This window comes from Aotus nancymaae, unplaced genomic scaffold (genome assembly GCF_030222135.1).
Source record: "Aotus nancymaae isolate 86718 unplaced genomic scaffold, 86718_ANA_hifiasm-v0.15.2.pri h1tg000019l, whole genome shotgun sequence".
Lineage (NCBI taxonomy): Eukaryota > Metazoa > Chordata > Mammalia > Primates > Aotidae > Aotus > Aotus nancymaae.
The window spans coordinates 53,816,280-53,840,482 of NW_026988431.1; the positions used below are offsets into that span (position 1 = coordinate 53,816,280).

Sequence of the window (24,203 nt, forward strand, 5' to 3'; positions counted from 1 at the left end):
TATCAAAAAGCAAAGAGTATTAACACAATGAAAAATTTACACCAACTAATGGGCAAAACAGCCAGCTAGCATCAAATGCCAGTATTAAACTTATATATATTCTAATTGGATAAAAAGCCAAAACCCATCGGTATGCTGCATCCAGACCCATCTCACATGCAACGATACACAAAGACTCAAAACAAAGAGAAGGAGGAAGATTTACCAACCAAACAGAGAGTAAAAATAAACAAATAAACAAAAAGCGTGAGATGCAATTCTCGCCTCTGATAAAGTAGACTTTAAAGCAACAAAGATCAAAAGAGGCAAAGAAGGACATCACATAATGGCAAAAGGATCAGTGTAACAAGAAGAGCTAACGATTCTATAGATCAACGAGACAGAAAATTAACAAGGACATTCAGGACTTGAACTCAGACCTGGAACAAGTAAACTTAATAAACATTTATAGAACTCTTCACTTCAAATACACAAAACATACATTACCATCTCACACCTATTCCAAAAGTGACTACATAATTGGAAGTAAATCACTCCTCAGTAATTGCATAGCATTTCATAGGTTTAAATGAAATATTGGTTGGCTGCTTGTTTGTTATTTTCTTCCCTTATTCCTTCCTGTCTACATCATTAAGTATAATTATTGGTATAAAAGAGGTTTTCAATACCCATTACTAAACTGCATTCTAGCCTGGGCAAGAAAGCAATACTCCCATTCTCTCTCTCTCTTTCTCTTCCTTTTTCTTCCTCTTCTTCATTCTTTTTTTTTCTTTCTTTCTTTCTAAAAAAAAAAGGAAGTTTCATGGATAAGAAACTATTTTTATAATAGTGCTTTGTACACTGCACAGACTCATAATGCTGGAGGAGGGGCTGAGGATTGGGGTGGGCATGAAGGATAAGACATCTGAGGTTTCTGAGTCCCATTTTCCTCATCTGCTTAGAGGGAGAATACCTGCCCTCCCCACCCTGAATGTTTGGAATCAATTGCAAGTATGTTTGTGAGCCACTTAGTAGAGTTTATAGTACTGAACAAATTGTTATTACAACTTTGTTATGAATTTAACTGAGAAAGTAATTATAACTAGGAGTTTAAAAGATATCTGAGATACCCCAAGTACTTAACCCTCACTAGGATTTACAGTTTTCTCAAACTCTACTTGTCAAATGAATTGTCTAATATCCAACCCAAATATTTAGTTCAGTTTAGAATAACTTTTTTGTGTACTTTTACTTTGTCTGCATTCCAGAAATTAAATCAGAGGGGAGTATATTGGTTTAGAGGAATAGACTGATACATAATTTGCATTTGCGTGTCTTCCCCAAGGAAAACAAGAATTATTAGGCCAACACAAAAACGTGCCCATTTTGCTGAAGTACATATTGAGTTCAGAAGCAGACAGATTGTCCTCATAATGACCATCGTGATGCACCTTTATTACTTCACAAGGTGCCATGGCTTTGGAAGGTGTGGTGAGGGTGGAAGCCCTACCCATGTGTTACTTGCACTGGACCAGAATCCTGGATGGAGGAAAGAACTTGGGACTACCTGGGCCAGAAGTTCTTTCCACCTACCAGGAGTGTGCATGAGCATGTGCTGTACACGTACAGGAGGGTCTTCGTGTTTTCATCAATGTGTCAAGTGTATTTTGCTACATCTGATAGCTCCTTGTATGGCAATAGCTGGATGATGGTGTTGTCCATTGTGATTCTGAACTGGGCTGACCTGTCAGAGCAAGACATTAGGAGCTTAGCATTATGTCACGTCAGGACATTATGTGTGAACGTTTATTCATTCGTCTATTATTTTGTCTATTTAGCAAATATTGGGTGCTTTTGATATTCTAGACATTAGCATTCTAGTGGGAAAATCCAAAACTTCTCATATGCTTTGTACCTGTGTCACTGCCCAAATCTCATGTCAAATTGTAATCCCTGTTGTTGGAGGTGGGGCCCCTGTTGGGAGGTGATTGGATCATGGGGGCAGTTTCTCGTGAATGAGAAAAAAAAAATGATTTTTTCATTTTCTCTTGGGCACAATATTATCACCATCCCTCTTGGTGCTGTTCTTGTTATAGTGAGTTCTTGTGAGATCTGGTTGTTTAAAAGTGTATTGCACCTCCCCCATCCCCTTCCTCCTGCTCCAGCTGTGTGAAGTGCCTCATGCCCCCTTTGCCTTCTGCCATGATTAGAAGCTTCCTGAGGCCCCGTCAGAAGCAGAAGCCACTATACTTCCAGTATAGCTTCCAGAAACATGAGCCAATTAAACCCCTTTTCTTTATAAATTACCCAGAATCAGGTATTTTTTATAGCAGTGTGAAAATGGACTAATATTCCTTGTGAAGTTTATATTCCAAAGGGGAAGATTGACACTAAGTAAACAAATAGTCTAAGTAAATAAGCAGCATATCTACATAACAATATCTACATAATAAGCAGCATATCTACATATCTACAACATATCAACATATCTACATGTCTACATATCTACAACATATCTACATATCTACAACATATCTACATAAGCAACATATCTACACTAAGTAAACAAATAGTCTAAGTAAATAAGCAGCATATCTACATAACAATATCTACATAATAAGCAGCATATCTACATATCTACAACATATCTACATAAGCAGCATATCTACATAAGCAACATATCTACACGAAGTAAATAAATAGTCTAAGTAAATAAGCAGCGTATCTACATAATTGTGTGTTGTAAAGGGAATAAACAAAATAAAGAGGAAATGCAATCTGTGTCAGAAAAGGCCTCTCTGAAGATGCCACACTTGAGCTACAACATCTTCATATGGATCATTCAGCCATTGTCAAGGACAGGAGAACATACAAGGCAGAGAGAACAAAAGCCCAGAGATGACAAAAGGTTGGCATGTATGGGCAACAGGAGGGAGGTCTTGAGCAAGGAAGGGAGTGGCGTGACATGATATTAGACAAACTAGCCATGGGCCAGGTCTTGCAGGACTTGCCACCACCATTGTTTCTCACCTGGACCACTGAATAACGAGAAGCTAAAATGACAGTGGTTTGGACTGGAGTCAATGCAGTGAGAACAAGAGAACTGGAAGGGTTTAACATATTTTAGAGGTAAGAGTAGCAGAACTTAGTGATGGATTAAATGTGAGGAAAGAGGAAAAGAGAAAAATTGAAGATGATTCTTAGGTTCTGGCTTGAGCAATGGAGTGGATTATCTGCCATTTTCTGAGGCTTAAAAGTCAAATAACTTGCCAAACCCCATTTAGATAGGACATTGAAGTCTAGTCCATGTGAATTCACTTTGTTTTTTTTTTTTTTAACTTTTTGGGATTTTTTTTTAACCTGTGAGATAAGGTTATTAGGTTAAATTTCCAAGGTCTCTTTCAGATTTGGAATTAAGTTATTATCTAGATTAAATTGTTAATATAGAAATATCCCCTCCAGCCTGGACAACAAGAGTGAAACTCCATCTCAAAAAAAAAAAAGAAAAAGAAATATCCTGAGGTTCAGAATTAAGTAACATTGTCAGGCCCTGGTATTTTTGATAAATATAGTGCTATGATGGAATAAATATTTTATCTCAGAATTAATAGCCAGACTCTGCCAGTGTTTTGTCTCAAGTATTAAAAAGAAGATGATTTTTTTTCATTTTATCTTGGGTACAATGTTTTTTTTCTGGAGTTTCCTAGCAACAAGCAGTTTGTTCTCTCAAGTAAGATTAGATTGTAAGCTGTCTATTATAATCCTGAGCTAAAACTGCAAAGCCCAAACAATACATTGGTTGTGGTGTCCTGGTTTGTTTCAGATCATTCTTGATCCTTCCCCACAGTGCTCAGCATTGCTTAGCACATATTATGTCTCCACAACCACACAGACCTCACTCAGGTTAGGGGCGGGTTTCCTCTGTAGAGAGGGGAATGGAGACATTTCAGTAATTCAGAATACTACCTAAACTCTTAACCCTGCCATCTGGGGCTCACCCATTTTGGCCAGGTCTAAGAGTCTGTTGCTAGCATAGGCAGTATATTCCTGAAAACTTCACCATTAGCTAGATCTTAATTTACCCATAGAAACAGTAGGATTTGTTTTTGGCAAGGTCTGATCATAAATCTTAAGTATGTTCAATAGTGTGTGAGTACAGTTGGCCCTTCATGTCCATGGGGTCTACATTGTGGATTCAACCAACCACAGATCAAAAATATTTTTTAAAGCAATTAAAAAAATGTAAAAATAATATAAATCAAAAAACAATATAACAACTATTTACAAAGCATTTACATTGTATGAGGTATTAAAAGTAATCTAGAGGGCCGGGCGCGCTGGCTCACGCCTGTAATCCCAGCACTTTGGGAGGCCGAGGCGGGTGGATCACGAGGTCAAGAGATCGAGACCATCCTGGTCAGCATGGTGAAACCCCGTCTCTACTAATAATACAAAAAATTAGCTGGGCATGGTGGCACGTGCCTGTAATCCCAGCTACTCGGGAGGCTGAGGCAGGAGAATTGCCTGAACCCAGGAGGCGGAGGTTGCGGTGAGCCGAGATTGCGCCATTGCACTCCAGCCTGGGTAACAAGAGCGAAACTCTGTCTCAAAAAAAAAAAAAAAAGTAATCTAGAGATGATTTAAAGTATACAAGAAGATGTATATAGATTATATGCAAATACTAAGCCATTTTATATAAGGGACTTGGCCATCCATGGATTTTGGTATCGGTAACGGGTGCTAAAACCAATCCCCAACAGATACCGAAGGACAACTGTGTAGCTAAACAACCACACTCTAAATCCCTCATCAAATTCAGATATTACAAGGAACAAAACAAAAAAATTCAACTCAAAAAGTATCGAACAAGAAAGGCATTTCTTGTCTCATAGAACAAGGACAGGGCAGTTCTAGGCTGGCTTAGCAGTTCCCTGATATTCTCTGGGACTCAGGCTCTCTCCTGTTTGCCTCTGTGCTCTACCATCCTGCATTCACTGCACTCATGACCCTAAGGGCTATCCCTTCATAGCTGGAAGATGGCTGCCACACTTCTGGGAAACACATAGGCTAACTCTAGGCCAAATAAACAGTCATTGCCTGCTCTGTGCCTCTTTTAGTGGAAAAGAAAGCCTTTCTCAGAAACCACAGCAGACATTTTCTTGAGTCAATGTCCATGGAATGCCCAGTTTCTCCCATCTAGATATAAGGGTGTTATACTAAACTTCTTCCCTTATCTTTTATTCTTCTCAATTTCTGTGACTGGTCTATTCTGGCTTTTAAAAACTTGTCACAGGAGCTGGGCAAAGTGGCCCACAACCGTAGTCCTAGCCCTGTAGAAGGCCAGCAGGAGGAACCTTTGAGGCAAGGAGTTCAAAACCAGTCTGGGCAATATACTGAGAATCCATCTCTACAAAATAAAAAATAAGAACCCATCACCTATCGTTTGTCCCTGTATTTACTACACTAATTCAGAGCCTCATTAACCCTACCTGTTCTCACTGCTCCCAATTTATCTGTCTTCTACCTTGCCCCTGGAATCATCTTTTAAAACATGAATCTCATTTTGTCACTATCCTGCTTAAAACCCTTCAGTGATTCTTAATCGAATATGGAACTAAATTTTAATTTTTTTTCTGGCTATAGGAATGACTCCTTGTCCCTTTTTGAAAAAGAAATCTTGCATGGCAGCTCACTTGTTAGCTGTTGACAGGTGGATGTAGAGCTGTCCTAGTTGAAATACGGCTGGGGAAGAAGCCTTTAACTCAGCCAGGTGGATTCCTTCCCTTCCCTCTCATGGAGGCCCTAAAGCCTTTCCTTGGATCCCCTGGAGTATAGGCAAATGGAAACACCTCCTAGGCAGTTGGTGTAGACCTCAGGAGTGTCAGCCAGGCTAGCTGCGTAGACTTAGATTGTTTGGAAGCAAAGGTCAGCGACATGCTCACCCAGAAAGCACAGCGTGAGAAGGGAAGAGGGTCCTATAGAGAGAGGACTCCAAGAGAGATGCTGAAGTAGTGCCTACAAGCCATGTAATATCCTGTGAAGCAATCTTTCTATTACCTTTCAAACTCTAAGAATGTGCCTTATAGGAGAATTTACGCCATGACTTTGTGGGACAATTTAACTCAATCAGATACTTGAAGACAAAGTAAGGATATGTTGAAGACCAAAATTTCAGTTTCCAATATCGAAAAAACAGTATCAAAAACTGAGAACAACAATTTCTAATTGTTTGGATTGTGCTTTTGCTTACATTTTCATTCTTCTCACTTTTAAAAATTGCTTTGATAATCTATGAGATTAGCCTTTTTCCCCAAAGTCTTTTGTATTCTTTATGTCTATTTAAGAATTCAGTGTTTATTTTCTGTTGTTTGGAGCATAAATTAGTTCAACCATTGTGGAAGACAGTGTGGTGATTCCTCAAGGATCTAGAACCAGAAATATCATTTGACCCAGCAATCCCATTACTGGGTATATACCCAAAGGATTATAAATCATTCTACTATAAAGACACATACACATTTATGTTTATTGTGGCACTATTGCAAGCAAAGACTTGGAACTAACCTAAATTCCCATCAGTGATAGACTGGATAAAGAAAATGTGGCACATATACACCATAAAAAAGAATGAAAGAATTGTCCTTTGCCGGAACATGGATGAACCCGGAAGCCATCATTCTCAGCAAACTAACACTGGAACAGAAAACCAAACATCACATGTTCTCACTCATAAGTGGGAGCTGAACAATGAGAACATATGGGCACAGGGTGGGGAACATCACACACTGGGGCCTGTTGGGAGTGTGGAGCAAGGAGAGGGAGCATTAGGACAAATACCTAATGCATGCGGGGCTCAAAACCTAGATGACAGGTTGATGGGTGTAGCAAACCACCATGGCACGTGTATTCCTGTGTAACAAACCTGCATATTCTGCACATGGCTCCCTGAACTTAAAGTAAAATTTAAAAAAAAAAAAAAAAGAATTTAGTGTTTGTTTTCAAGCCAGCACCACGGCATGTACTTGTAGTCCCAGCTACTCCAGAGGCGGAGGTGGGGTAATTGCTTAAGCCAAGGAATTTGAGGTTTCAGTAAGCTATGATCACACCATTGCTCTCTAGCCTAGATCACAGAGCAAGACCCAGTCTCTTAAAAAAAGAAAAAAAATTAGTCTTTTTTGTTGTTCCATGAAAACTTAAGTGCCATTTGGATACAGTTTACATTTTTGTTATGGAATATGACCTTAACGAGGAATGAAATGTTAATGAAGACTAATTAATGCATAATTTTAACAAGTAAGGGAGATACCTTTGAGGCAAGAGCTGAACAGGTTGTGCATTTCAGCAGGTATTTGCATATTGAGTGGCGCTGTCAAAAAAGAAGAGGTGAACAGAAAGGAGCTGGACAGAGAAGGCTGCAACTAGACCAGACTGTTCAACTCTGTTTGCTTTTATCCATTCCCATTTTAAAAAGGATTTGAGGAGAGTTTGTCCTTCGTGTCTTGTGTGTGCTTCAGGCAAGCAGGTCTTCAGTCTTGCTTGCTTCTGACTTGGACCACCCTCTCCCTAGGCCTCAGTTCTGTCATCACCAGAGCTTTTTCTGCTTCTGTCTTTATGTTCCGCCTCCATCACACCCTGGAGCTGACCTGTTTCTGGCCACCAGTCTTTGTTGTCAGACTTTGAATAGGCAGGCTCAACCTGTCCTGACATCAGCAGCTTCTCATGTTCCACAGGATTCGGCTATTGGCATTTCTAGGCCCTCCTAGAAATGAGAAGCCCACCACACCCCCCATTCTTCCCATTTCCAACTGGGACTTCACAGAAACTCAGACCAAGCAGAAGCCTAAAATGTGTATCAACTGACTGAAACGTCAAACTGATTTTGTTTCTCTCCTAATCCTTTTAAATGTGATACGTGTTTAAGAGTAGCAGAGACAAAATGATTTAGGAAAATTATAATGTTATCCTAGCCTATTTTAGTGACACTCTAACATGGTTAAGAAAATTGACTGTCAGATTTGATCATTGTTGTCGAAGTGAACAGCCATTATTCCCAGAGTGGCTGGAGTCAGATTCTCACCCAGCAGAAGCAATTTGCATGACTGAAGAATCAGTTACCACAAGAAGCAGTGGATGTGAATGCACTGCTGACCTCCCACATTGTCTGTCTTCTGTTTTTTTAGGCACAACATGTTTGATTGCTCTGCTGTCAGATAAAGACCTCACAGTGGCCAACGTGGGTGACTCGCGCGGGGTCCTGTGTGACAAAGATGGGAACGCTATTCCTTTGTCTCATGATCACAAGCCTTACCAATTGAAGGAACGAAAAAGGATAAAGAGAGCAGGTGAGCTTGTGAACATCTCCAAGAAATGTCTGCTGTCTTGCTGGTGAACAAGGCAGCTTGCTTGGAAGGTTCCTGGATAAAATGTTCAGTTACCCTGTATTAGAGCTATACAGAGGCTGCTACTGAGGTAACTGAGATTGACTTTGTAACGTTGCCTATCAGATAAATCTGCCCTTCTTCATAGCCAAAGATTCCAAAAGAACTCAAAAGCCCATTTCCAGTTTAAACGCTAATAAGATCTTTGGGCCCCTGGGCCTCACCTTTCTCTAGCCTGTTGCTTCCCTCGGAGCCATGCCAAACAACTAACCGTTCCTCAAAAGACCTCTGTGCCTTTGCAAGTGCTGTTCTAGGTGACAATTACTTGTCCCATAAGATTCAGTTTAAGGTATTCTTTTGGAAACCTTTTGTGTCACACTGTGGCAAGGGCCTTCCCAGTCTGGGGTGAATACCCCTCTGCCTTTCCCCAGCATCCTATGTGGACATCTTGGGTCACCTCTTACAACACGTGAACATACCTGGCTCTCCTATCTGTCCTGCCTTCCTGTCACCTCTTTAAAGGCAGGAACTTGGTTTTGTTCATCTCTTTACCTTGAGCATATGGCTTAGTGCCTAGTATAAGTAACTATTTCAGCGCAAGGTTATGGGTAGAGGGATCCCTTATCATTCATTCATCTGTTTATTCAATATTCTAGGAGCTGGGGATAAAACAAAGCCCATTCCCAATGGGTTTCCTGTTTCATGAAACTTACATTCTGAAATTGGCATGGGGGTGGGGAATAGAGGAAATAGACATTAACAACAACAAAAAAAATAAGTAAAAATAAGTGAGTCTTATAGTGTATTAGAAGGTGATAACTGCTATGGAAAGACATGAAGCAGGTAAGGGGAGGGAGTGTCGGGGAATTGCAGGATGTTTTGTTTCGTTTTGTTTTGTTTTTTTGAGACTGAGTCTCACTCTGTCACCAGGCTGGAATGCATTGGTGTGATCTTGGCTCACTGCAACCTTCACTTCCTGGGTTCCAGCTATTCTCCTGCCTCAGCCTCCAGAGCAGCTGAGATTACAGGCATGTGCTACCATGCCCAGCTAATTTTTGTATTTTTAGTAAAGACGGGGTTTCACCATGTTGGCCAGGATGGTCTCGATCTGCTGACCTTGTGATCCTCCCAGCTCAGCCTCCCAGAGTGCTGGGATTACAGGTGTCAGCCACTGCGCCCAGCCAGGGAGTTGCAGTTTTAAGTAGTGTGGCCTGTGTAGACCTTGCTAGAGTGACATTTGGACAAAGACTTGAAGCATATCAGTTGATTACATTTTCATAATTCGATTTCAGAGGATACCTTTATACTTATGGAAGGCAAGAATTCTTTCACTCCTCAGACTGACAGCTGGAGGATGTATGCCCTTTGTGATGTGCCAGGCAGCCAGCCAGCAGTCAGAGGGGAGTAAGTCGGGGGCTCATGTCCACTAGTCTCACCAGGATGGGCCCCTGCTGTCTGGGTTACTCTGCACATTGACTGTCTATGTCTATAGTCAGTTTCTGCCCAATGAATGAATTGAATGAACCTGATCGACATTTGAATTTTCACAGTAGGGAACCATACTATTAAGTCAAAATGTGTTGAATTTTATTACAACCTCCTGCTTCAGTGACTGCTTGAGTTGCAAAATAATTTTTAAGGAAAGCATTGGTCAGGTTTTCTGTTGATGGGATGGAACAAAGGATATTTTAGGAGCATCTATCAAGCTTTGATGACCTCCAGACAGTAGGAGCAAAGTTCTCTTGCTTCCTACTTATAAAGACACCATCTCCCTGTAAGAGTCCACTGTGAGTATGCAGTTAGCCCACTCTTGCATCAGCACAGGCAAGGATGTTACACAATACACCTGAAAATGTCATCTTACCATTCAGTGCTCTCTTCTGAATTGTCATGACCATTTTATCCTTCCTCTTCTTCCCTGCCATACCCACTACCCACACCTGTACCCTACATTGATTCTTTATAGAAGCAGATTTGGACAACATCTCCAAGGAGGTTAATCTAACCTTTGTTCTTTTACATAATTTGATCAAGGGCGTATTTTATAGCAAGGCTTAAGAAACAGTGATTGGTTTTACCATCTTATTTTTTTTGAGACCTCACTCTGTCACCAGGCTGGAGTGTAGTGGCATGATCTCAGCTCACTGCAACCTCTACCTCCCAAGTCCCAGTTCAAGTGATTCTCTTGCCTTAGCCTCCCAAGTACCTGGGATTACAGGCGTGTGCTACCACACCCAGCTAATTTTTATATTTTTAATAGATACTGGGTTTCACCCTGTTGGCTAGGATAGTCTCGATCTCTTGACCTCATGATCCACCCCCTCCACTTCCCAAAGTGTTGAGATTACAGGCATAAGCCACTGTGCCCAGCTGGTTTTACCATCTTTATGTGTGTTTTCTCTGGCCTCAGCCTCTTTTCAGGACATCTTTCCCCCTCCTGCTTAGCATGACAGTAAGGTCCAGCCAGTCTGGGCCAAATACATGTTGGTCTTTCTGTGGCCACTCCTTATACTGTTTCCAACAACATTAGCTGTCATTTATTGTGTGCTCACCCTGTGCTGGGAGCAAAGCCCAGCACTTTACACAAGTTCTCTGTGCCTGTCTTAAGAGGCTGATAATATTGTTCTCATTTTGTGGCCAACAAACTGGAACTTCACAGAGGCTTATGTGCCCAAGCACACACGGCTAGTGAATAGTGAGACCAGGGTTGAAACCCAAAACTGGGTTTTATGCTCTTGCCTACCAGACCATACTTCCTGGGATGTTCTCCTGCAGATCCTGCTCACAGATGTTTTACACATCGCTCAAAGTCCACCTTTAATGTTCACTTCTACCTCATCATCAGGACTGGAAACCACCCCTCCCTTCTCCATCTGCCTACAGCATTTAGCAGACACTGGTCTCCTCCTGAAAGAATACCACTTTGTGCTTATAGTATTTAATATTTGTGACTTAATTCTCCTGCCAGGCTGGCTACTTTTTTAAGGGAAGGTCTGGATCTGGTATAACTTCATATCCTGCACATTGCCTTGTATGGAGTAGATATTCAGTAAATATCTGACAAATATGCGAATGAAGACAAAAATAATAGATACAATTATTAAGTGCATAATATGTTCAGGGACTATGCCAGATGACTTCTGTGGAATAAGACCTTTATTTCTCATCAACCCAATGAAATAGATACTGTCTCCATTTTGTAGCCAGGGAGACTGAGGATCAGAGAAAGAGTTCCTCATCCAAAGTAGGACATGGCTAGAAGAGACAGAGCCAGGAATTAAATCCAAGTAATCTGACCTGAGCCTTTCATGACTGCACTAGTATGTGCTTTTTCTTAATCTCGATCCTATTTAGGGGGAGAGAGCTGTTTTGAGATCTATATAGGCACACTTAAGGGTGGCCTCAGACCAAATGATGTATACCAGTGGTGTCCTGGTGCCTGTCCACCTGCCTTTCAGCATTCCTTTGCCACTCTCCTCGAATCCCTACCCTCACGTTCTTTACTGTCAATCACTGAGCCACTATGGTGTTAAGTGAAAACCAATGCCCTTCCCCGTATGTATCCCCTACCTTCAGTAGTCTTATTGATATATTCTTGAAGTTCTTCAAGATGCCAGGATGAGGGTATGAAGATCAAGTGGTAGAGTTATGCCATGCAGCAGGTCCCAGGAGTGATGGGGTTAAAAGGAGTGCCCACAGCCCAGCTCACATGAAGTCAGTCACCCTGTTGCGCACACACCTAGACTATCCCAGGTATGTGAGACATCAGCTGGTTAAACTAATGGGCTCATCCTGTCTTTCTAGGTGGTTTCATCAGTTTCAATGGCTCTTGGAGGGTCCAGGGAATCCTGGCCATGTCTCGGTCCCTAGGGGATTATCCGCTGAAAAATCTCAACGTGGTCATCCCAGACCCAGACATCCTGACCTTTGACCTGGACAAGCTTCAGCCTGAGTTCATGATCTTGGCATCAGATGGCCTCTGGGATGCTTTCAGCAATGAAGAAGCAGTTCGATTCATCAAGGAACGCTTGGATGAACCTCACTTTGGGGCCAAGAGCATAGTTTTACAGTCATTTTACAGAGGCTGCCCTGACAATATAACAGTCATGGTGGTGAAGTTCAGGAATAGCAGCAAAACAGAAGAGCAGTGAACCCTTCAGGGGTCTCAGCTGCCTTAGACTAAAGGACTTTCACACACTGGTCTCTTTTAATTAGTGAAAAGTGTGGGAGTTGTAATTAGGATCATCCATCCCAGACATGGGATCCCCCCTCCCTGGTGGTCTTAGGTCTATAATCAGTGATGAACTGTAGGTGCCCTTGGCCAATGTAGGTAAGAAGCTGGAAAATGGTTTCTTTATGTTTTCCCAACTCTTTCATTCAGTGTCCAAAATATATGAATAAATAGCTGTAGATTCACGTATATGAAATGAATAGCATATGTGCCATTTAGTCTCCCTCAGGATTCTTTTCAAGATCCTGTTCAGGGTCCTCCAGGCATCAGCTATTGTGTCCTCTCTTTGGAACAATGGACAGGACAGGCCTCCCAGTGCTGCAGGAGACAGGCCACTGTGTCACCTGTGAGTGGCCAGGAGCTGACGTGGCAACGCCCTCTGCCAAGAGACAGAGGTGTCGTAAGGATGCTTTGTCCTTCTGAGCCCATGTTTTCTGCTCAGAGGCAGCTTGGAAGCAGATTTGGAATGGCTTTTACGTTGGCTGCTCTTGGAGACTGAGAGAAGCAGAAAGGATGGGAGACCAGTGGCAGCTGCCTGCACAGCAGAAATGACCCTTTTCCCTTGCTTCCTTTATTAAACAGACTTTATATACCACCTGACCAGGCTTTGTGCATTTAGCCTAATCATGCATGACCGAAATCTTTTGCTTGGTCCTTACCGTATGTACAGGGCGCTGTTAAATTCACCAACAGACACCACGATTTTTCGTCTTACATGACCAAGAAACCATGTTAGGGGAAATGACAAGAGCAAGCCAAAATGATGTTTCCTTGCATTTCCAACGGCAGATGGAAACGCTACTGAATGAGTCACAGTGTTCCCTGGCAGGTCAGCTGTTTGCATTGAGGAAGGAGTGTTCACTGAGCTCCGCTGCCACTTTTATGTGTTTTTCCTTGCCCTTGTCCTAGTGGCAAAGTGTGTTTCAGGCAGTGTTCTGAGAAGCAGTAGCCTAGAACTGTATGTGTGTTCCCTGAAGCCAGGTACAGAGTTCACAGCTACTGCAGCTTGGAATTTGGTGGGAAACTACTGGGACGAGCTTCTCCTTGACAATGGAAAGGCAGCAGCCTTTATCATTTGGTTGCAAATATCCATCCACATCAGGTAGCTTTCCCCAGGCAAACACAAACCGCCCTCTGTGGCCTGCAGGGAAGGCAGCAGAGGGACCCGGCAATGGCAACACAGCAAGCTGAGAATTCAAGCACGAACCCGTATTGACAAGTGGGCCAGAATTATTTTGGGGCCTGGCTTGCTGCTCTCCATTTCCTGTATCACTAATGTATCATTTCTCCAAACATGGTATTTTATAAGTTAATTTAGAGAAAATTAACTTATAAAATACTTCCCAAGACCTGCATTTATTTTATATGACTCTCTGCCTGACTGCGTGACTCAAACAATCAAACAAAACTTTCGTTGCCTCCCACCCCTCTGTATCCACCTGGTTTTGTTCTTTCCCCGTGTGCATTTGTGGTTACAGCTTCCTATAGTCCTCATTCACCCGCCACCTCCTCCCCTCGGAGCCCTGCCCGCTCCCCTCCTGCTGCTGTAGAGCTTTTCCAAAGCAGTGTCCAGGAGAGAACCTGAGAGAGTGAAGAGACTGCCTTGGGGTTGCGGAGGGCTGCAATCTGTCATGATTCCTCCAAGCGCTTACTTACTGTTCTTTGACTGCAGTGAGAATTGCTAATGGTTTCCCATGAGATTTGCTTACTTTTGTATACTGTATGTTCCAGCGTTACGGATAGAACCTTGGTTATTGTTTTTTTGCCATAGAATCTTCTAGTGCAAAATATCTGCTACCATTTTAGATTTAAGCATTTGCCTATGGAAAGACATTGAATATGTGGCTGTATCAATATTTGGGGTGGGGACAGGGAAGGGAATGTGGAAAACAAATGCTGGCTGTGAGCAGTGACGGCCAGGCCAGGTGGCTGAGTTTGCTTGGAGATTCAGGACGTTCTGATGCCTGAGAGTTGCCCCACTCACCATCGAACTGAAATCAGTATAAATGGTGTCAGCACTTTACAGCCCATGGTCAACTTTCTTTATTTTTAACATAGCACAAAAGTGTATAATAGCAAGGAAAAGACATTTTTTAATTCCACCGTTATTTTTATTGTCTAAAATGAAAGCAGCAATGTTTTGATAAAGATGAAAAAGAAAAGCTACTAAATTAGCAAATCAGTGTTTATGGGTCCTGCAAAATTTCTTAATAGATGGTGCTGGATGCATGAATTACAAACTTTCTCTCTAACTGAGGTTCACAAGGCATCTTCCAAATTTTGCTTTGTACAATTATTTCATTTCTGACGTTAACCAAATAGAGTGTATATATCCTACTCCCTTTACTGCCTCTTTCCCCCCTACTGTGGCTTGTAGATTTTCAAAAGATATAAGTTCTAGGCAAAATTGTAGCAGTTACATTAATAGTTATGATAGTTGTATCTAAAATCAGAATATTTTGTTCCCTTCCTCCTGGACCTCTCTCTCCCTAGCCCTTTTCCAGCTGTTGGGGATTTGTAGATATCATTCCTGGGGTGCCCCGTGGCACATTGGCTGCTCCCCAGGGACCCGGGAATGCTGAATCTAGCCATTAGGGAAATTGATTTGAGATGTTTGCATGTGAAGCTTCCCTAAGCTGCACTGCCAAAGCTTTGGAATTGTCACCCAAGGCTTCCTAGACTCCCTAGCTAGCTCGAGTTCAAATTGCCAGCAGTTCCCTTGGTGCCAAATTTTGGGATGGTTTTACAGTCTTTTAGAAGTTATGATGGGAATGGCCATGTGCTTATGAGACCCCAGCAGAATGCCAAGCCCGGGTCTCCACTAATGCAGTCTCTGCCGCAGCTCCACTGGCAATTTGTACTCTTAACATGGGTTGGGGGAGGGGCAGCTAGGGAAAATTTTTTTAAATTAATTGTATTTGCAATTGTTTCATCATAGGAATAAACAATACTTATATAGAAAGCTCCAAAACTGTACCCAAGACCTGCATTTATTTTATATGACCAACTTGCCCCAAGGCAATTAGCTCTGAATCGCCGTTCTATTGTGACATATCTGTGTGCATATGTACATATTACTGGTAACCAGTGGCCGCATTTTATTCCTTGCTGTGGATTGAGGTATTGGCTTCTTGAATCTTGTATGTGTCATAAGAGTATTACACAGAGACTGTTATAGAGAAGGATGCAAGCTGAATAATTTAGAACAGGCCTTATTTCATACAAGTGTAATTATTACATCATTTTGGGTAAATGGTAAACAGGATTGCATGAGAGTGATGGCATCATCATTTCAATCTAATCAGAAGTGATTCTAGGAACTGGATTCCACTTTCTCCTTTGCCAGATGTATCTTGATTTTCCTGATTTTTTTCCCTCTAAGTTGTTGCCAGATCGCTCTTGCAACTGTGTCAATGAAAGGTCTGTGTTTAAAAAAGGCACCATATCATTGTATATTTGAAAGTATAGGAATATATACTTTGTATAAAACTTTTCCAATGATTTCAAAAATTCTTTTTTCCTCCTTTTGACCCACCACTGGACTGTTCATCCCTTAGTAGTCCCCGAAAATTGCCTTAGCATGTCACACCAGCATTCGTCATCCAGCTCTGGAGAAATGACATGACTGTTAGATACCACACCTGTTTAATCGCCTCTGGATGAAATCATTGTTACCTAGACTTTTGAGCTAGTTAGCTGCAGAAATAATAGAATCCAGTGTTTCCCAAAGTGTGTTCCAAAGAACACAGTTCCAAAGGTACTCTTCTAAATATAGGGTTCCAGGATCAAGTAAGCTTGGAGAACACATACCATCAGACACTTAATAAACATGAGCTCATCAAAGGCTCTAATTTAATGTCTTGCAGGGGAAAGAAAAACACAACAAATATCTACTGTCAGTTAGCCCAGTGTTTTCCAGATTAATTTGACTACAGAAACTTTTTTGAGTAACACCTAGTAACACTGCAAGGAACTGTGTTCTAAAGAACATCCTTTGGGAAATTCTGATATGTTGAAATATTGCTGTGTTTTCATTCACCATGACTCATAGTAGTAGCAGTATAATTTGCAACTTAGACGCATGAAGCTTTCATATAAAAAGCTGACTTGTTAATAAAAGCAATGTTAAGTAGTGTGATTTAATGTGACCAACAGCAGCCTCATATTGACAGCAGAACAATCCTACTTAAAGCTCTAAATGTCGTCTCTTTCTTTTATATGAATAACGAGCAAGAGCCCTGTCATAGCTGGATAAGTCTCAAATTCAGTCCAAGATCTTTCCATTGCTTTTTTGCAGTTACCTTTGCTTCTCAGATTGAATCAAAATGACTATTTTTCTATTTCATCACTATGTGATATTTTAAAAATATAAAAAATAACAGAAAAGGAAAAACAAATTTGATTTTAATTCACTTCTGAAATTTTAACTCAATTTTTCAAATGATCTGTTGTATAATTGAAATGTAAACTATTAACACTTAATTTACTTTCTTTCCTCTATTGTCCTCTCCAGATTCAGTGAAATAATCTGAAACCATTTAGAGCTCATAGCTTCTAAAACTCATGTCCCCTATCATCCTACCTTTCATATTTTCTGTCCATAGTTAAGTTTGGCAAGTTATCTCTTGCCTAAGATGTGAGGCTTTCCTGTAGTTCCACAGTAGTTACTCTTGGCTGCAGAAACAGGTTTGGGAAGCTATGAGAGATTACTCCAAAGTAATGGATGAAACAAATCTAGTCAAAAAAACATGGTACAGAGTGAATTAAGGCTAAAGTCATTAACTTAAAATTACATCCAATATTTAGGAATAGCTCACCCTCTGCACATTATCCAAAACATTAAAAAAAACCTAAAAGTAAGATCTCTTAGGCTAGGTGGCAGATTGCAGAGGGCAAGGGGCAGTTGATACCATGAGGCTTTCATTAGATGTGTTTCTAAACATTTTTTTCTAATATGTAAATTTGTTTGCTGATCCTTCGTAATATTAATGCTTTGTCTATTTCTTAGTTGTACCACTGTTAAGCAGCAAACTGTTGAAGCTAGGGTTGATTATTGATAATTTGTATGTGTTTAGTAATAACTACAGTATCATATGTACAGTTGCTTTAATAAATCCAAGTTAAGGACTTTGAGGAGAGCAGATAGTAACTATTCATTTTAACAAATCATCACAGACAGTTTCACTGTTCAAAGCTCCACCAGAAAGTAAGCATGCAGCAAAGGTATAGATTATATTTAGAGATGTGGTTTCATTTATTCTAGAAGTCCTATAATCTGGCATTATTTAACCACAGAATCACACCTAACATTTTCCAAATCCAAATTAACCTCAAAAACCTCCAAGGATGTTGGGCACAAGTAGATTGCAGTGAAAGCATGGGTGGAAGATTGTGGTGGACAGAGGGTTGAGTGACCCAGAACAAAACCTGCCTGGGTAAATTGCTGCCACTTCAGGAGAGGGACTGTGTCAGCTACACATTCTCTCATCACCTTTTGTCATGAGGCAGTTCATAAGTTAAATACAATACCATGCATTATTTCAAAATATTTCTATATTAATTAGGTAATTCATGATGTAAAATGTGTTCATGCAGAAGCAAAGGTGGATATAATAGTCAGGCATCAGGGGAAAACCCCTTTAGGATGCCCAGACATTAAAAATGTAAAAAGTAGCTTATAAGAAATGTGGATTATCAGATTTTTACCATATATAGGTTGTGTTTACTAGAAATTTCTGACACCTGTACAAAAATCAGGTGAAGGAAGTTATTACCACTTTTCATCATTCAAAAAACAGGCTTCCCTCTTAGAGTGTTAGTTAATGTTTTGCTTATTTGTTAATGAAGACAGTATTTTAATTTTAAAGCTTCCTTTTGTAGGACTGATTAAACGGGCAGAATCACATGTTTTTAAAAAAATGGTTTGGAACACTTTTTAATAAAAAACTGTAAAATCAGTTTCCAGTGTGGTCAAAGTTAGAATGTAAAGGAAAGCATTTTTAAGAAAATACAGAAGCCCAAATCAAAGGAGAATAATATAAAAGAAAATATTTTAAATTAGGAAAAGGATGTGTTATAGTTTATTACATCAGGAATTATGCTTTCTGTACTTAACGCTCTTAGTGAAGTTAGGGAGATAACCCTGAAGTGAGAAAATAAACATTCTCAGTGACTTGTGTAGTAACATTGCAGTCCCTATTCCATTTTTTGTCTGATGAAAATGTATAAATGAGGTCTCATCTATTGCCGTCCTAAACACCTTTACTGTCCTAGGTTTCGTTCACGTTCCAAATCGTGGACACGATTTTATCCTCAATCCTTAGAATTTTTGAAGAGGAAATACCCCTTTTTAGAATTCTGATAGATACTAAGATCAACTAAATGGTTCCCTTCCATTTTAAAGTGCCCAAATAAAACTGAAATCAGATAAACATAGTCATAGCTACAACTGAGAGTGAGTTTTAACATACTAGTAATTTTGCAAATGCCAACATGAATACTAGTGAGTACTCAATTTACAACAGACAATTTCACAAAAACAAACCACAGAGTGATTTGATATTCTTGCTTCTTAGAGAGTTTTTTTAATCCATATAATGCAATAGGTCAGGTTGCTCATATAATTTTTAAAAATAATTCTGTAGAAATGATATATTAGACATCTCTAACCAAGGAAATGATGTCTTTTGTGTAAGTTTTAAATTCCCATTTGTCTTAATATATCTTAGGACAAATGGTGACTTCTTCGTGTAATAATGAAAAGGTATAAATCCTGCTGTGTGGGGAAAAGCTAGAACCATGGGTCATTAAGCAAGAATACTGCTCTTATTTAGGCTCCCAGATAAATAGTCTTTATGTATTTATCATTTTGATTATTGTTTTATCTCAAGCACATACAATGTGCAGAAAGTAGAATAATGAATAAAATATGACCATAGAGAAAACCCATAACTTTTGCTTCTATTCTAGAAAGCAGTGTTTGTTCTTTTTAATTTATCTGAAATACATGTTCACATTGAAACGTTAACATCTACAGTATTTTCTTTCAGTTTACTCTTCAATTATTAAAGAAAATGATTTTGACTTATAGCACTTACACAACTGCAATTCAGGTCATAGAACTGAAATATATTTGATAATGTCTCAGCATTCTCATGGGCAGCCTAGAAAAAGGAAAAAAGAAAAGAGAGAGAGACAAGAGAGATAAATAGAAATTTTACTGGGTTCAAATGAATGATTATTCTGGCAGTGCTGGAAAATGGTAATTAAACAGTTCATTCCAAAAGACCCAATGTGAACTCTGCTCACATATATATTTGTGTAAGGAAAATGTGTGAGATTTTTCTTAAAAAATAAAAGCATCATTGCATTTATAACAGATTGATCAATCCTATGAACAGATTACATTGGGAAAGTCACTATTATTGCTATAAGTAAGTGTGCTTGTATATTTTATTCTTTCCTTTCTTAATTTCTTTGTATCTGAGAGCATCTACTATGTGCCAGGCAATGGCTGTGTCTGATTGAATGTATCCGTTGGTGAGCACTCAGGTGCAATCACTGCCTTTTGGGGCTTACAGCCTAGTGGGGATATTATAACAGAGATATTATAACACTCAATATTAACTAAATGGGATGAAAATTGTTATCTTTCATGATTTGTTTCAATGGGCTTACATTTGTTTGGACAGGGCAGAATTAGAATAATTATTTCTTATATATAATAGTAGGTGATAAGAGATTGGGAGTTTCTTGCCCACACTCAAGCAAACTTCAGTAGATAATTACTCCATTTTACTAGCTCACCTAGTTTCACAAGGATGGCATGGCAAGTGTGACATGGAGCCTCTGGGGACCAAGACGGGGGTAGTACTGTCCCAGTGGAGGGTGAAAGCCAGGTTGTCTCTCCCTTCAGGATCTTTCTGGGGAAAGAAAACAATTAGAAAAGGAGAAATGGGAAGAGCAAGAACATCTCTCCATGTCCTATTTTTATTTTTGTTCCCAACAGACTATAGTGTAACAACCTTATGCCCCCAAAGACAGCCCAGGACTGATTGTATCTTCAGTGTTCCTGAGTGTACAAATCAGTGAATCTGTTATATAGAAAGTTGACATTTCAGGAGCACAATTATTTCCTGATTTCAAATATGAACAGAAAACTAAATGTCAGATTTGGTATCCATAGTTACTTTACATATTCCAGAGTCTAATCATGGAATTTAAGTTTTTTATTTTGAACAAAAATAGCAACATCTGTTTTCTGTATGGCAAAGAAAAACTAAATCCCAGACTTTTATTTTTAACCACAGAAGCTGTCTCTTCTTTCTAAATTATTTGCCTGTCTGCTCATTTCCCCTACACATCTCTTTCTGTTTATACCAACGGCTTTTTTAAATCCAAATAATACTAGCTATTGCCAAATTGCCTTAGAATCCTATTGAATTAGAATAATTCATATACTTCATATACCAGAGAGTAAATGCTTAGTGATGGTAAAGATCTCATTGTGATCAGAAGTAGGGTTTTTGTTGTTTTGTTTTTAATCATGAGAACATATAAAAGGAAATTCAAATGAAACAAAGCCAGTTTCTGATTTAGTGACATTAAAACCATAGGCGGAGCTCAGTTATTAAGGATAGAAAGGAGGAAAGGACAGGGTGGGGGGAGAGAGAGAAAGGGGAAGGAAAAAAAACTGAGTAGTGTGTTTTGGGGGAACAGTATAATGTCTCAGAATTTCTTATCTCTTATCCTGCTGATGTTGAGACAGTGGCTTTGTATAAGCTTTTATTTATACCTATTTCAACATCACGAAAATTTTTGTCAGCATTTTCTTGCAACTTGAACAATCACAAGGGATTGTTTATAAAAAGATACAGGATCTATGATTTATTAGCAATTTTTCTTTTAGGAATCTTCAAATTGTATTTAATAAATAAATCACAGGTCAAAATGACTGTCAAATCAATCGGGCTTTCTGGTAAGTTATTTCCTGACAACGATTCATGATAAATACAACAAGCCTTGGCAAACCCTCATTACTCTTGGACGTTTTCAGAGGTTATTATACCTACTGTTTTATATTTGTCTCTAAGAGACATTTGAAACACAGTTACAATGTCAATTTGGTGTAGCATTACCTGTAGTAGAGCCCAGAGTATGTGGCAGTGCACGGTCACTCAAGATGCATGGTGTGTCATTTGGGTCGCTTTAATGGGTGCTGGGGTAGAATTAGCCTTGTAGAGACTAATGTGTTCATGCTCTCTCTGATCCTGTGTTGTATAAAAATGAACAGCTAAAAATTTACTCATGGTGACAAGATTAAAGCAAAAAATAAACCCATAAAATTGTTAGACTTTAAACATGAGACTGCTGCTATTCTTTTAAGTTAAACTCATTTTCCATCCTAATGTCTGTTCTTGAATTTTATAATTAATCTATGCTTCTGAGTTGGAGGAACTTGAGTTGGGGTTCTATGGGTAAAGCATAAGACCAAAGCATAATAGAAGCAAGAGGCAGGAGGTATTGAGACTCTCGTGCTTTCATTTGGAATAGGAAGAAGCCTGGCTCTGGTTCAGAACAAGGCAATTGATAAACATGTATACAAAACCTAACACAACTTATACCCACCTTTACAGTAACATGTCAACAAAGTTGATACAGTAATTACTATCAGGTAACAAGGGTTAGATTAGCTATACATAGAAACACACCTCGGAGAAAAGTGTTCAGAGCAGAAGATCCATCTGCAAAGATTTTCACAAGATGCAGGAAGAAACAGTGTAGGGAGACAGAATGAAATAAAGGTAAACTCTCTCCAGGATTCTATGATCTGAAGAGGGGTTAGGACTCAGCTTGGGCCATATTGTAGCGGTGACTTGCACTAACCATGTAGATGGAGTTTGTGGATTAGACAATTCTCAGAATTTTCTAGAAAAGGTTGGTGCTAGACATAGTGGCTCTTGCCTTAATACTTAATTTTGAGAGGCCAAGGCAGGAGGATCACTTGAGCTCAGGAGTTTGAGACCAGCCTGGTCAACACAGTGGACTCAGTCTCTTAAAAAGAATAAAATCCCCTTTAAAAAAAAAAAAGGAAAGAAAAGGAGATTGTTAAGCAGGCAAAACAATTGCCTACTCTGCTTTCAAATTTAAGTCTGAGAAATATAAAGGCTCATCTCTACATATAAAATGCTTTTTTAAAAAATTACCTTGTTTATTATATGCTGAGGTTCACTAGAGGAGAAAAAATCAATGTGCAAGTTTTTAAAGGTACATATCAAAACGGATTCAATTCAAAAGTAAAGTTGAATTTCTCTCCGAATCCTGCTATTCATTGAGCTGTGAGATAGAGCTGACGATCACTTGATTTTTGAACACCAAATTAACCTCTACTTACAGCTTTTCAACAGTGACTTCTCCTTACACTATGAAAAACTTTTAAAAATAATCACAGCAGCCTGGAGGGATGGAAGAACTGCAGGATCTGTGTCCCAAGAAACAGTCATTTCAATGTCAATTTACCAGAAGGCAGAAATTTTCCGCCTTTTCGTTTGTGAAGAGGGCAGAGTGAATGTTAACATCAGGCATGGAACCTACTTTGTGCCAGGTTCATGAAGTAAACCTTCCCTGATGCTAGTCAATGAGTGAGCAGTAAAAGGCAAGCAAATGTGACCCTGTCCGCTCTTCTCATCCAAATAGGAACACCTGGCTCCATACTGTGTTGGCTGGATTAGTGAGAGATGTACAGACTCTTCAGGTTTGTAACTACCTTGCTATGCCCCTTTCTGTGTTCCCAGCAGATGGGAATTCAGACTCTGCTGCCTGAAATGGAAGGTAACCACTTACTGAGGAGCAAGGAAGAGAAGGCATTTTTTATTTCCTCTATCTCCAATCCATCAATGTGGGCTGCTCACTCAGGCTGGGCTCCAGCAAGATGTATCCTAGAGCATGGAGCTCCTATGTCACAGACCAGCTGCTTTCTCTCTGCCCCATAAGAAATTGGCTTTGACTTACCTCTTCACATCAGCCCCACTCATCACTGGCCCAGACCCTCAGGGAGAGGAAAATTGTTTATGTTCCCACAATTTGGATGCCCTCTGCTGTAACAGACCACACATAGTGGTTAATTTACATACGCAGGGGGAAGAAGTCTGTGGTCACAGGGTTGGTTCAGTGATTCAATGATGTCATCAAGAGCCAGCCTCTCCACCTCAGCCACTGACCTGGCCTTCAGGCTGTTCTCATGGGATCCACATGGTTGCTTCAGATACCAGCATTGCAGACAGAACATCTGGCCAAAGAAAAGGAGACTTTCTCCTTTGTCTTTTTTTTATTAGAAAGGTACATCCACAGAAGCCTCTCAGCAGACATCACCTGGGGGCCCACTGGCTGGGATTGGTTCACATGCCAAAGGATGAGGAGTAAGAAAGGCTGGTAAAGACAGCGGCAGAAGCCTGAGCAACATAGTCCCATCTCTACAAAAAGGTTTTGAAAAATTAGCCAGGTATGGTGGCACATGCTTGTAGTCCCAGCTACTTGGGGGGTGCGAGGTGTGAGGATCACTTGGGCCCAAAGTTCAAGGCTGTAGTAAACTATGATTGTGCCACCGTATTTCAGCC

At 40.0% G+C, this 24,203-nt stretch overlaps 1 protein-coding gene across 3 annotated transcripts in view; it reads left to right on the plus strand.

Moving 5' to 3' along the window:
• The window catches only part of PPM1L (protein phosphatase, Mg2+/Mn2+ dependent 1L), a 304,389-nt gene extending 282,442 nt beyond the window's left edge, over positions 1-21,947 (plus strand). For all 3 annotated transcript variants that reach the window (XM_012447355.2, XM_064378876.1, XM_021669522.2), the window contains 2 exons: positions 8,160-8,321; positions 12,162-21,947. In XM_012447355.2, the coding sequence (XP_012302778.1) occupies positions 8,160-8,321; positions 12,162-12,508 (509 nt within the window). In that variant the 3' untranslated portion in view covers positions 12,509-21,947. The remainder of the gene's footprint in view (positions 1-8,159; positions 8,322-12,161) is intronic.
• Positions 21,948-24,203: the final 2,256 nt, after the last annotated feature.